Here is a 13,978-nt window from a genome sequence, read left to right as displayed (position 1 = left end):
GTATTGATAAACACTTACTAGAGATTCCTTTTCTTCAAACAAGTCTAAAAATTTATGGTAGCTGAGGTACCCAGTGTGTTCTGGATCAATTATCTTGATTAGGTCTTGGAAGTCCTTGTCACTTATTCGAAATAGGATGCAGTCCAAAATGCGACGAAGCTCATTTCTTGTGATCTTTCCATCTTGTTTCTAAAACAAATGTTCATGTATGTGTAAAACAGAGTGAACAAATTTACTAAAAGACAATGTCTATTTTAAACCACTGTTCTGAACCTCTAGGTCACACAACCCATAGTGACTGAAAGCTTTTACTATTGGTTAGCTTTTTGATAGTCTAATCAGTGGTTCTCAACCTATTTACTACTGTGGGCCGCATATGCAGCTCTCTGTGTGTTATGTGGGCTGCATCCACACAATATGTATACTACCTGTATGGTCTTGAAGATGTCACATGGGCCACAGCTGTGTGCTGATTGGGCTGCCAGCATCCCGCAGCCTATGGGTTGAGAACCCCCAGTTTACATAATGTGAATCTGGTGGTCTCAGTCCAGTTCCCAGTGGACAAGAGGATACACCACAAATGAGCCCTTGTTGGCAGTCACAGCAGAGGGACTAAGGTTATAGAAATTGAACGATCCTCTTACACTAAAAGTCGTACCCTAAGTTCAGGTTTGTAGTATGTTGGTGGAGCAGTATTAGGAAGCTTACGCTATAGCTGCCTGTCTGGGACCTGTTCTGTGGAGAAACAGACAAAAGTCTTTGGTCTCCAAGATTGTTAATTCAGCACCTTTCTGCAAAAATTAAATTGATGATTTATGTTATGTAAGCATATATAAACATAAACACACACACACGGAGACTTTTTTTAAATAAAAAGGATGTTTTTGTTACTTCCCACCAGCTCTGTTATCCTACAGTGACTTGATGCTACCACTGGCCCCATCCATTGCCTTGGTGAAGAAGGGGAGTCCTTTAAAGGCTATTTGTGACTGGAATGAATTCCCACACTGCTCTCAGCACAGAACATACATATACACACACCCTGGGTTAGTGTCCCAAATTCACCCCCTATCAGGGGATTTCTTTTATTCTTAATATCAGAACAATAAAATACAAACTCCAACCTAAGCTTTTTTCTTGAGCTTATCTTTTCCTAGGGTTTTTTCCTCCTTGATCTCTCTGTCTTTGCACCTAGGTCTCTCTGCCTTGCCTGAGTGCTAGGCCTCTCACATGCCTGAGAGTAATGCTAAGTCTTTTATATTCCTGGGTTGGAGCTAATAGGAACCATTGGGTCTGACAGTGAGAGTGACTTAGTAGAAATAATTCCGCATTTCTATACAGAGTCCCAGCATGTGGCACTCTTCATACTATCATACAAATGTGCACTTTTTAAAGCATCTTATGCAATAAACAATGGAATAGGTTTATACAACAGTACTATTATATTTGTGTTGTTACATTTAAGGCACGATTTTTGTTTCAGTCCCCATGACATATCCATAAGGTTTGAGGGAGAGTTTTAAATAGAGGTTAGTCTGTTTTTATCACAGTCTGTTAGATCTTAGAATTTTATATTTTTGCTTGGACTTTTATTTTATTTTTATACTTTGCTTCCCTTAAAAAAAACTGGTGGAAAAAAGAAGAAATGTAAGGAATAAATGCCTGGGAACAATAAAAAAAAATTAATGGTAAACAGTTTCTCCAGTGATTCATTCCTGCCTAAGCACAAGACAAATATTTTGCTGCTCATAAACCTCACACCAAGAAAAATTCTGTTTCCCTTTAGTCCCCTATAGAGATCCAGGTTGGCAGTAGTAATATACAGGATGAGCAATTATTTACTTTATCAGTTGGTTTGGGAAACACTTTGAAGTTTTGTAATCAAAAGATAATGGTCTTGTGAAACTGCTTTTCTGCCATCTGAATTTTCTTTAGAGACTGTTGTCAGTGCATTAAATCATATGGAAAAGAAACTTGATAATATATCTCCCTTAGTGAATGAGTTAAGAAATTTGGTACAGGAGCTACAAAAATTAGTTCTACTTTACATAAAAATATGTACCATATCAGTGGAAGCATTTTCTCCACAAAGCTTAAACACATACTGTGGTTAAAGATATCTTGTTTTTTAGTCATTACTTTGATAATATTGAAAAAATAATATAAATTATATTAGCCTTCAATCAGTGAACTTTTTGATTTTAGGTGTCAAATAAACAATCTCTAAAATGTTTTCATTTATGAGCTAGATTGTCAGCTGGTGTAAATTAGCATAGCTCCACTGACCTCACTGGGGCTGCACTGATTTATAGCAGCTGAAAATCTGTATGTATCTCTATATGTGTAACAGTTTTGGATGTTAGGGATTAAGCTGTTCCTCCTGCAACCAGAGTTCTCTTTCTGTTTTCTCAACCATCGGTATCTGTGTAAATAATTTCATTCATTGATGACCAGTACAACAAAGTGCATAAGCATGTGCTTCAGTTCATGGTTAAGTGCTTTGCTGAATCAGGGCCCAATGCTAGTATGTGTTATTATTATCTACTGCAATGGAGGAAACTAAACTCTCTTCTTTGTAAATTGCTAGGTGAATTCTTTCTTTTGTAGTGATTGTGTGTGTATATATACAAAATCACTACAAAAGAAAGAATTCGCCTAGCAATATATACACACACAAACGAATATATACGCACACAAACATATATGTAAAAACAACGAGGAGTACTTGTGGCACCTTAGAGACTAACAAATTTATTTGGGCATAAGCTTTTGTGGGCTAAAACCCACTTCATCAGATGCATGGAGTGGAAAATACAGTAGGCAAATATATATACACAGTAGATGAAAAGATGGGAGTTGCCTTACCAAGTTGGGGGGTCAGTGCTAACAAGACAATTCCATTCAAGTGGAAGTGGGTTATTCTCAACAGCAGAATACCAAGTGAGGAAAAATCACTTTTGCAGTGGTGCAGGTGAACGAGTCCCTGATGGTGTGGCTGATGTGGTTAGGTCCTATGATGATGTTCCTTGAATAGATATGTGGACAGAGTTGACAACAAACCCAATGGGGCTTGTTCACCTGCACATCTACCAATGTGATATATGCCATCATGTGCCAGCAATGCCCCTCTGCCATGTACATTGGCCAAACCAGACAGTTTCTACGCAAAAGAATAAATGGACACAAATCAGATGTCAAGAATTATAACATTCAAAAACCAGTCAGAGAACACTTCAATCTCCCTGGACACTCAATAAAAGACTTAAAAGTGGCAATTCTTCAACAACAAAGACTTCAAAAACAGACTCCAATGAGAAACTGCAGAACTGGAATTAATTTGCAAACTGGACACCATCAAATTAGGCCCGAATAAAGACTGGGAGTGCATGGTCACTACAAAAACTAATTTCCCCCTCCTGTTACTCAAACCTTCTTGTCAACTGTTTGAAATGGGCCACCCTGACTACTTTAGCCTCATTACCACTACAAAAGTGATTTTTTCCTCCCTTGGCATTCTGCTGTTGAGAATAGCCCACTTCCACTTTAATTGAATTATCTCATTAGCACTGACCCCCCATTTGGTAAGGCAACTCCCATCTTTTCATCTATTGTGTATATATACTTGCCTACTGTATTTTCCACTCCATGCATCTGATGAAGTGGGTTTTAGCCCATGAAAGCTTATGCCCAAATAAATTTGTTAGTCTCTAAGGTGCCACAAGTACTCCTCGTTGTTTTTGCTGATACAGACTAACACAGCTACCACTCTGAAACAAATGTGTGTGTGTGTGTAATTTATACTGCAGAGTGGGAAAGAGCAATTTTTATGTAATTATATTAGAAAAGAATTGTGATATATTATCTATATAAAAATTTGTAATAAAAAATGCCAGCAGTACCTCTGAAGATATGCCCAGTGCTCATTTTGCTTGTGTCAACCAGACTGAAAGCTTTAATTTTTTCAGTCTATTATTTGCTCATCCAATCCAAAAATATAGACTGTACAATTTAAGAAGAGCAATCTGTAGCAAATCAAAGTATTAAAAAATTCCATCTGTCCACTAAAGGAATGATCACAGAGCCCAGTGTATGGATCATATATATCATGACATTCCATCAAAAATGACAAGAATGCTTTTTTTAACATAGTTCAGTACATCATGAAAGCCATAGAATAGAATAGACTGACAGTTCTTTATTAAGAGTGCATTCATTCTAGAGCTAGACATAAAAAGAATGCCCAAATTCTGTTCAAAAAATCAGATTAAAATATTGCTGCAAATAAAGTGAGTGATGCAATGGAGTGATCCTGGTCAATCTCACAGGTCTGACATTATACATCTGTCAGATTATAGACCACAAACAAATTTTTTACAAGTTCCACATTTTCTATTTATATTGTATAGCATGGTGCTGTGACAATGACTCCGTAGTTGCGGTTCTATCTTACTTTACATTATCATACTGATTTTAATCCCTTCCCTCACTTCACTAAAATGCAATAATTCCGCCTATAATTTCTCATGTGTGGTCATGTGCCAAGGGGTATTTATTTATTTAAGTTTGGGAATAACTGGATAAGGCAGTTGAGAAGTTGCATATTTGCATTTGTTAAATTTTCCAAACTTCTTTGAAACATTTTCCAGAATGGCTTGGTATAGAATTTGAGTCTGCAAACAATTATGCATGTCTTTAATGTCAATTACAGTCTAATGGGTGTAATATTAAGCATGTGCATAAATCTTTGCAGGATCAGCAAGTAATTTTGGAGCTAGCTACCGTTCTTTTGAACCTATGACAACTTCAGGAGCACCCTGAGATGTTTATAAATTCCATAGGCTGTCTGGTTTCATGGGTAGCTGGAAAACACTTTAGTTTCTTTTCTTGGGCCTTGATGTCTTCAGGGGACTTCATTTAGGAGACTTCTACACACAGCTTGCACTGCTTGCCCAGAGATGCTTCACATTCTATCCTTTTTAAAAGGGTTTTACAAATAAAAGTAATGCTCTTGAAAGATCCCAGACTGAATTTCTAAATTTATCCACACAACAGGAAATGCAGCAACATGGAACTCTGGAAGTCTGAGATGGACTTCTTAAGTTTGCACTTTAGCAATCCTTTAAGCAACTGGGACACAACAGACAATCAATACTAAAAACTAACATAAACAATGTGGAGATTAACAAAAACAGTACAGCAACATACTAAAATTGTTCTAACAATAGAAATGCACTACAATTTGTGGAACTTAATTGCACATAAGTTTACAAGATGAAAAAAGAACAACAAAATAAAATATAATTAACTCAACTGAAAGCTTAAAAACTATATAGAGTATATGGAATAAGTGTACGGAGAGTTTCCAACCCCAAATATAAAAAAAAATGAATGATACTTAAAAAAAAAAAAATCAAAACATTTCCACCTCTGGCTTTTCATGGGGAAGGGGACAATTTAGCCTCATGTATGTAATATTCCCCTCCTATTTATAGGACTTGATTAATAAAGAATTGAAGTAGGGTAATATAATTAATGCCAGGCAAGATGGGTGTTTGGAAAAAATAGATCTTGTCAAGTGAACTTGATATCTTTTTAATGACATTTTGATTAAGAGACAAGAATGATATAAAATTGAATATGGCACACAGTAAATGGATTAAAAATTGGCTAACTAACAGGTTTTAAAATGTAATTGTAAATAGGGAATCACTATCAAGGGTCTGTGTTTCCAGTAGGGTCCTGCGAGAAATTGGTTGCTGGCCCCAAGTTACAAAAAAAATTTTATCAATAACCTAGAAGAAAACAAAATCATCACTGATAAGTTTGTAAATGACACAAAGATTGGGGGAGTGGTAAATTACTGATACAGAGAGATCTGAATCGCTTGGTAAACTAGGCACCAGCAAACAATGTGTTTCAATACAGCCAAATGTCAAGTCATTCATGTAGGAACAAAAAATGCAGGCCGTACAAACAAGATGGGACTTTGCCATGAGCCCTGTGTATGGGGCAGCATGTTGTTGTGTTGCCCCCAGGAGTAGCCTAGGAAGCAGATTGTGACTCAGCCACAATCTACCTCCCAGTTTCCTCCTTCTCTGGTGGGAACATGGCCTTGTATCTGGCATAGCAAACATCCTTTGGCACGCTTTCAAAGCTGCGCTGCCTGGCATATTGTGAGGATGGATTGTTAGGAGTTGAGGGTGGGGCAAAGTCAGATTTAGGACAAGAGGGTAGCAAGAGGGAAGTGGCAGCTGGATCAGAGCTTGAGTCTTGGTGAAGCACATTTGTTCCAGCACTTGCTATGAGTGTATGTGGTCATAGCTTTTTTTATTAGGGTGGAGAATAGAAGGCAAGGGAAGGCAGCAACACCTGAAAGCAAGTGATTCATTGACGGAAGGTATAGGATGTTTGGGAGAAGGTTAGGAAACCAGATGAAGGGAAAGACTTGCTTGGCAGGAGGGTTAGGATCTGAGAGGTTGCTGGGTACTTGTCAAGAGGGTAGCTTGAGAGGTTAAAAACTCCATCAATCTCTGAATGTGTTAACTCATCCACAGAATCTCAGCATTGTAAGAGTTAAAAATAAGGTCTCTTACTGTATCAATCATGAGAAATGCCTGCTTCAGTGATGGATATGCATTTTGGATGTGTCTGTGCAGCTTTAGAAGGACACTGTCACTTGAGAAAGCTTCATCCATTCCTCTGATTGGGTTTACTCTACAACAGGAAAACATGGTTGACACAATGTTCTCATCTCTCATCCTCTTCAGGGTAGGGAGAAAATGTAAACTCATTAAGGCCAAAATCTTAGTCGGACTCAAAAATATGCTTAGACATTTATATGGATAATAAGAATATCCCCAAAAGACTACTTGAAGTAAATTTAATCAACGATTATTTCAGTGGACATAATTTCCCATCAAGTTCAAGTACACCTTGAACAAAAAAATGTAATCCCCTACTTACCTGTGTTTTTTTCTTATAGGAAGTGTCTGTCCATTTTCATATGTCACAGGGTCCTGAAATTTCTCTAAAAATTGATGCCAAGCAATTTTACCTGTGGCTTTAAATCCAAATCTGGTCAAACAAAAATGTAAGAACTGTTTTAAAAGACTTCCTTTTGTAAACACTGCTATAACTACATTTTCCAGAGAGAATTTTGGCTTGTGACGGAAATTTATGCAATCTTGTCTGAGTTTGCATAGCTTAAAATTTTACAAAAAGTATGTGGCAAATTTCAATGATAAAACAAGTTGGGCCAAATTCCCTTCTGAGTTTCACCAGTCTAACTGAAGAAAGAACTAGACCTGATCAGATGGTTCCGGTTTTATCCAAACTGAAAACCCTTAAATTTAGAAGTGTTAGAATGCATTTATAAGGCATTAACGGCCAGATTCTGTCAACTTCACTCATGTTGAGTAGTATTTTACTCTGTGAATAATCCCTTTGAAATCAACGAGGGCTTGATTTTGCTCCCATTCAAGTCAGTGGCATAGCTCCCATTTAACTTCAATGGTGCAGGATGAAGACTTAAGTGTGGCAAAACACGTTCCTAAATTAGATAGTGTCTTTTAAGCACTGTTACAAACTTATTTTGCAAAAATGTGATGACTCACTGCCTTACTCATTTCAGCAAACTTTTAAATATCTATTCCTGAAGCCTCTTAGAATGGTGTTATGCTGTGTTTAGAGCATGACTATCAGGGTGAGGTTTAAACAACAATAAAATGTAATAAGGAGTTAACAGGACAACAAATGATGGAAAGACTTTTGTGGAGCTCCCACAAAAAACTCCATCCTCAGAAGTTCATTAAGTTTATCAAGCTCAGCCAGTGAAATTCCAAGTTGGAAGAATTACACCATCAAAACAATCATTCATTGGCTGATCAAAACCTGAGGGTAGAACAGTTTTTCTATGAGGTTCTTCTTAAAGCTGACTTTTTTCAAAATTAACCCACTTACAGGTGACATACACACCACAGCTCACTGGCTTGAGGGAAAGTTTATTAAAAAAACTGGGGGAAATAGTTTCATAATCATAATATTTGTCTGAAACCAATAATCACATATGAAATAACAGATAAATAATATCTTTAAATAAAGATAAATAAATAAAGATAAATAATATCTTTAAAATTAAGACCCAGACAACTGATATTTTCAACCCCTAACTGAGATCTTTCCCACATGAAATTTCTGTGGTTCTACTAAATCACTCAAAAGTACACTGTAGGGAACAATTCTGCATTGGAAACAAGCAAACAGATTGATCTTGGTCTGCATCATTGTCCCCGAGATCCTCACAAACAGAGGCCCTTTCCATGTGTGTGACTACCCCCTTCTTCAGCTACCTCAACAGCACCTCAGAGGGTAACTGCCATGGTGCCAGGGAGCTGGGGAGAGCACAGCATGGCTACTAGGGGCCAGAGCTGATGCAGCAGTACAGGACATCAGCATGGATCCCTGAGGATCCACACAGTTTGTCGGCAGACTCCATTTTCTGCAGGATAGAGAATTTCCACCCCAATTAGATGATGTAGTAGAATCATTACAAAATGATCATCACTAAGATTGTCTCCCACAAAGCCTCCTCCCTTGGGTTTTATCATGGGAGGGGATGAATAAGATCCAAGACATACTTAGCACCTGGAACTCCCACACACCTCAATGGGAACTGCACATGCTCAGCACTTCTCAGTACTGGGCTCTGCCTGACAACACCTGTCTTTTCCATCCTTAATTTTCATGGGTCAAATCCAGAAATCTTACATATGCAAAACACTCATTGAATTCACTGGGAATAAAACCTGAGTGAAGGCTTCAGGATTTTGTATTCCAAAGCAATTCTATGTCTAGTAGGAAATAGTTAGTTCTTATATAGCACTTTTCATCCACAGGTCTCAAAGTGCTTTACAAAGAAGATAAGGGGAAGTTACTCATCTTTGAGATGTGTTACCCTAAGGGTGCTCTGCTGTAGGTGTGTCTGCGCCCCTGTACCTCTAACTGGAGATGTAGATAGCAGTGTCCATTCAGCCATTTGAGCTATCCACTACCCTCTTAAAAAGGTCTTGAAAGTATCTAAAATCATCAGCTGGTGATAGAGGAGGGGGCATCGTAGTCTCATCTGGTGATGATGAGGAAATGTTTGCCTCCATTTTGAGCCTTTCCCCCTGTCCCTCAAAAGTTTTCTCCTCTGGTTCTGGGGTTCTGGACACCGAAGCCGTAGGAGAAAGTCTGGTGGACTCTCTATGAGAGACACTGGATGCTTGAGGAGTGTAGGGTCTGTATATTGCACAAGGATCCCAATATGGCCACTGGGGTGGGGGAAGGGTATGCTTGGGGGCCCTGTTGATATTGGGCACCATAAGGAGCTTGGGAGGAGAACTATGATGCCACATCCTGCAGTTTGCTATCCCAGGCCTCACTAGAGAGCAGGGGGTGTGGTAGGGCAACGGGGAAGACTCCCGTGCCGGGCGAAGACTCAGTGAGGTGGTCCCAGTACCAAAAAGAGGAGCCTCCAGTGCATCAAGTACATGGAGGTCTCGAGTGCCAGAATTCCAGCAGTACCAACCGATTCGGTGCCATTGGCGGTATCAGGGGGGGAGGGGGATCTCGCCCATACCGGTCACTTTGGTGCTGGATGAGGTGTTGATGATGGTACTGATGGAGCACTGCATACTCAGCAGAATGCCTTCTCAGCAGAGTGCTTACTCCTGTCCTTGTCCCTCGGTGCCATTGACTTGGTGCCCAGGACCATTGGATACGTAGGCTTGTCAATGATACCTGAGCTGAGACTGTCTTGGTGCCAATGGTACCGAGGACATGACGCATGCTGGAGATCATTTGCAGCTATCTTGGGGCTCACTGTGGGGAGTTCCCACTACCTTTTATGACAATTTATGAGAGGGGTCAGTGGTTTGTTTCTTCAACCCACAGTCTTTGGATGTTGAGGGCTGTGGGGAAGACTCTGGTCTGCCAAGTGACTTGTGGTGCAGATCCAGAGAGGGTTGGAGAGCTACCTCCATGAAGATGACCTTCTGCCTGAGCTCTCTATCCTTATGGGATCTGGGACGGAGTTGCTGGCAAAGATCATACTTTTGTTGAATGTGGCCTTACCTGAGGCAGTGTGTGCACTGGAAGTGCTTGTCTCCAACGGGGATCACCTCTTTGCAAGAGAGGCACTTCCTGAAGTCTGGTGAACTGGGCATAACCTGTTGGGGGAAGGGTCCCCAACGAGGAAAAAACAGGAGGAAAAGATAAAGTTTCTCTCTCTCTTTTTTTTTTTTTAGGGAGAAAAGATAAGAAAAGAGAAAAAAAATCTTACAACTAGAACTACAACTAAGTACTAGGAGGCTAACTAACTACAGAAATGCAAAATCAAAAGTAATGGCCCTCAGAGACTGCGAATAGCTCTGTCTCTAGCTAGGGGCAGTGGAGAAGAAACTGCGGCGCAGCACAACGAGCGAGAGAGCGCGCGTGTGCGGTCCTAACGGACACTGATCCGATCAGCAACGCAGGGATGTCAGCACAGCTACACTGCATCACCCACAGGGACACGACTCAAAGAAGAAGAAGAAGTTTATGTTACAGATGGGAAACTGAAGCACAGAGAGGTAAAGCAACTTGCCCAAGGTCACCCAGCAGGCCAGTGGCAGAGCTAGGAACAGAACCCAGGTCTCCAGAGTCCCAGTATAGTGTTCTATCCAGTGGGCCTTATATATTAAACTAATTTTGTTTTTAAAATGTTCATAATTTTACAGGACTTTCAGAAATTCATCTTCCATTATATCCTCTTTTAATTACCTAGAATATAAATATTATAAAAAGAGGGACATTGTTTGATGAAGATTGTAATAGCATGCGTATTGGGCAAAACCAGATGATTTATGGTCTATTAGTCATCCAGTACAAAATGCCATATATTTAAGAGTGTTTAAGAATTTTTAAGCACCATTGCCTAGCATCTGGGATCTTTACAAAAATATTAAATCATGGAAATCAGACACTAAGCTAACCAAAAAGGATAGCTTAAAACTACAATCACTGTTGTCAGGACCAGGAAATATCGGCAACCAAATTGCCCTGACTCTTTCAAACAGATATTAAGTTCACTGAAAGCCTGACCAAGTAAGCATGGTTTCCATCATGACTTAAGTGAAGGCTGCCAAATGGGGGTCTGGCATCTCACAAGAGGACCAAGTTGCATAAGAGAAAGCCTCACATTGGGAAACTGCTCACTCTAGTCATGGAACGTTTGGTTTTTGGAACAGACAACAAGAGTATCCTTCACTCATACTTCTCCACCTGTCAAGGAACATGCATGGCAAAGACCCAAAATAAACCTAAGACAAAAAAATATTACTCATGCAGGAAAGTTAAAATGTGGTGGGATTCCTTTGTTCAGCATAAATAGCTCTGCCTGTAATCTTGGTTCCATTCATTTTTGTTTCTGATGCAAAGGAGTTTCAAAAGGAAAAATGATGGGACACCGAATTTGTGTGAAATGGAGAGAATTTGGGACTAACATTACTGATATCCTTTGAAATTAAGTAAATATGAATGGTGTATCTACAATATATTTGATCTGGCTTCAAGGGGACATATTGTGAGAGATGAGTTCTTAGGTAACAGGGTCCTTTACTGTTCAGGGGTGAAATTCTAGCCCCATTAAAGTCAATAACAAAAACACCATTGAAATCAATTGACTCAGGATTTCACTCCTGAGGTTTAAGACTTGCAGATATCTAGAACAATCATAAAACACTGTCATGTGTTCTTACCTATAAATAGTTCCCTGCCCCATCTAATGTGGGCAATAGTGATGGGGTGTCCACCCCACAAAAGGCCTGAGCAGATTAAAAAGGGACAATTAAATGTATATGCTTCACCAAAAGAGCCAGGGACAGATAAAGTCTAACTGAAGATGAAGCCCAGCTGGGCTGGGGCAAGCTGGGCTTGTACAAAGCCAGGAAGTTGAGAGCAAGAAGCAGGTCAGGGATGAGCTCTGTGGTCACTCTCTAGAGAGAAAGGGAATTGGCCAGGGACGAGGAGGAATTCTGGGAGGAAAGTAAGCCCTGAGATCCTGCCCTGAACTACAGAGTCAGGCAAGAAACCAAGTGTGAAGGAGTAGCCACTGGGAGGAAAGGAAGCTCAAGTTGGCAAATCCAGAAATGAGCCAGGAGATACAGAAGTGAGGTAGGAAGGAGCCCAGGAAAATATCAACAGGGTCTGAGATTGACTAGACCGTGGTTGCGAGGCATAGGGTCCCCCAGCTGGAATCCGGAGTAATGAGTGGGCCTGGGTTACCCAGCCAGCCACTGGGAAAATGGCCCTGGACCTGGACTTAGACCAGAAAACTGCCTGGCAGGGCATATGGATAGCTTGCCCACTGGGACTTTAACCCCCAAAAGGGGAAGCCTAAATAGTGACTTAGTCCTCTGGCCAGGTCATGAAGAGCGAGCAACCCACAAAGAGAGAAAGCCCATGAAGTGATCAACCAATAGAATGGGGGGCTAGACCAGGCAAGAGCTGATCCCCAGACCTAGTCACAAGTTGTCCCAGTAGTGAGTGAACCATGTTACAACGATATTTAAATATCATTTTAATCTTTACGTCATACAACATTCCCTATTAGTTATTGTTGTATTCATTATCAGCCTACATGAAGCCATATGTACATTAGTACAGCCACATAACTACGAGAAAGCTCTGTGGTTGTTTTCACACTGGTGCATCTTTTGAATTACTTTATCTGAGAAATATCACCTGAAAGATATGGTATATGTAGGGTGGAATATTTCTGTTTATAGCATCATTAAAGTGACACTATATTTTGTCAATGTCTAGAGAAAACTCCAATGAAAAAATGCATGTAGAAATCTTTCCATTATGTGCTTATGTTTAAGAGCAAGATTTACTTTAAGATTTAAAACTCGTGAGTGACATGAACTGAAGAAACTATGATAGCAATATTTTTTGACAAAGTAATAGTTGATCATTGTTATATCACATTGTGAATGACTAGAAGCAAATCAGATTTATCTGTTGAATGCACAAAATAATGTAGTTACTGCAGATGATACTCTCATACAGCACCTGCTGATATAAAATGTATATCTGCAGTGAGACCTTTAAAGTTAACTAGTGCATACAAGAAAAAAAAAATCCAACTAATTATTTTCATGGATGATCTTACTTTCACACAAATGAGTTTAAATATATAAACTATGTTATGAAATCTTTAAATAGTAACACATGATCTGGTTCCTGCTTTGCTCACATGGTAAGAACTGACTTGTGTGCCTTGTGTGCCTATTTAAGACTCTCGCAATCTCTGTCTTTGTTAAAGAGCTCGTTAAAAAGTTAAGTTGTTGTTCTCCCCTTCCTCTTTGATTTGTCCATATGCTCTTAGTATTGCTGCCTGTGAATATAGGCTATCTTCTGCCTATTTTCCTCTTGCGGGTTTGGTCTCTGTGTATAAGGGTGGGTCCAGATTGAACCAAAATACCGAAGAATGTCCATATTCTGGCTTTAAATGGGAAATGTGGGTTTGGGGAGTTGGCTAGCAACATTTGAACTCAAATCAGGTCCAAAGAAATTAGATTTTGAAAAATTTCCTTTAACCTAACTCAGGTGCCTAAGGGCAGGCTGTGTCCCAAAAATCCTTTTCTATCCAAATATCACTGCTATATCATGCTTATCACAGTATCTGAATTCTGGCCATAATGCTGCAGTGTCTGGTTAACCTGAACTAGTACCTGGGTTTTAATCTAGGAGCTGGCCTGATTTGCCCTTCTCTCAGTCCAGTTCAGGTTCTAGTTTTGCAATGCCCCTCCAAATTCAGAAGAGTTTTATCTTAATTTAATTTAAATTCAGTTGTCCAGAAGTGACATCACTACATCATCTAGCTCCCCAGTGTTCCTATAGTTAATCCTATAGTGATTACTGATGACCACTACATAGTCAAAGTGGTTAGCATTAG

At 39.6% G+C, this 13,978-nt stretch overlaps 1 protein-coding gene across 1 annotated transcript in view; it reads right to left on the bottom strand.

Annotated features, from left to right (window-relative positions):
- EFCAB6 (EF-hand calcium binding domain 6) overlaps positions 1-13,978 on the bottom strand; it is a 135,408-nt gene that overhangs the window by 71,435 nt on the left and 49,995 nt on the right. Inside the window, exons 9-11 of the mRNA XM_078851486.1 lie at positions 6,964-7,074; positions 6,594-6,714; positions 19-189 (exon numbers count right to left, since the gene is read on the bottom strand). Coding sequence (XP_078707612.1) covers positions 19-189; positions 6,594-6,714; positions 6,964-7,074 — 403 coding nt within the window. The remainder of the gene's footprint in view (positions 1-18; positions 190-6,593; positions 6,715-6,963; positions 7,075-13,978) is intronic.

This window comes from Lepidochelys kempii, chromosome 1 (assembly GCF_965140285.1).
Source record: "Lepidochelys kempii isolate rLepKem1 chromosome 1, rLepKem1.hap1, whole genome shotgun sequence".
Lineage (NCBI taxonomy): Eukaryota > Metazoa > Chordata > Testudines > Cheloniidae > Lepidochelys > Lepidochelys kempii.
Note: the sequence above shows the minus strand (reverse complement) of the source record. Positions and strands in the feature narration are given on the sequence as shown.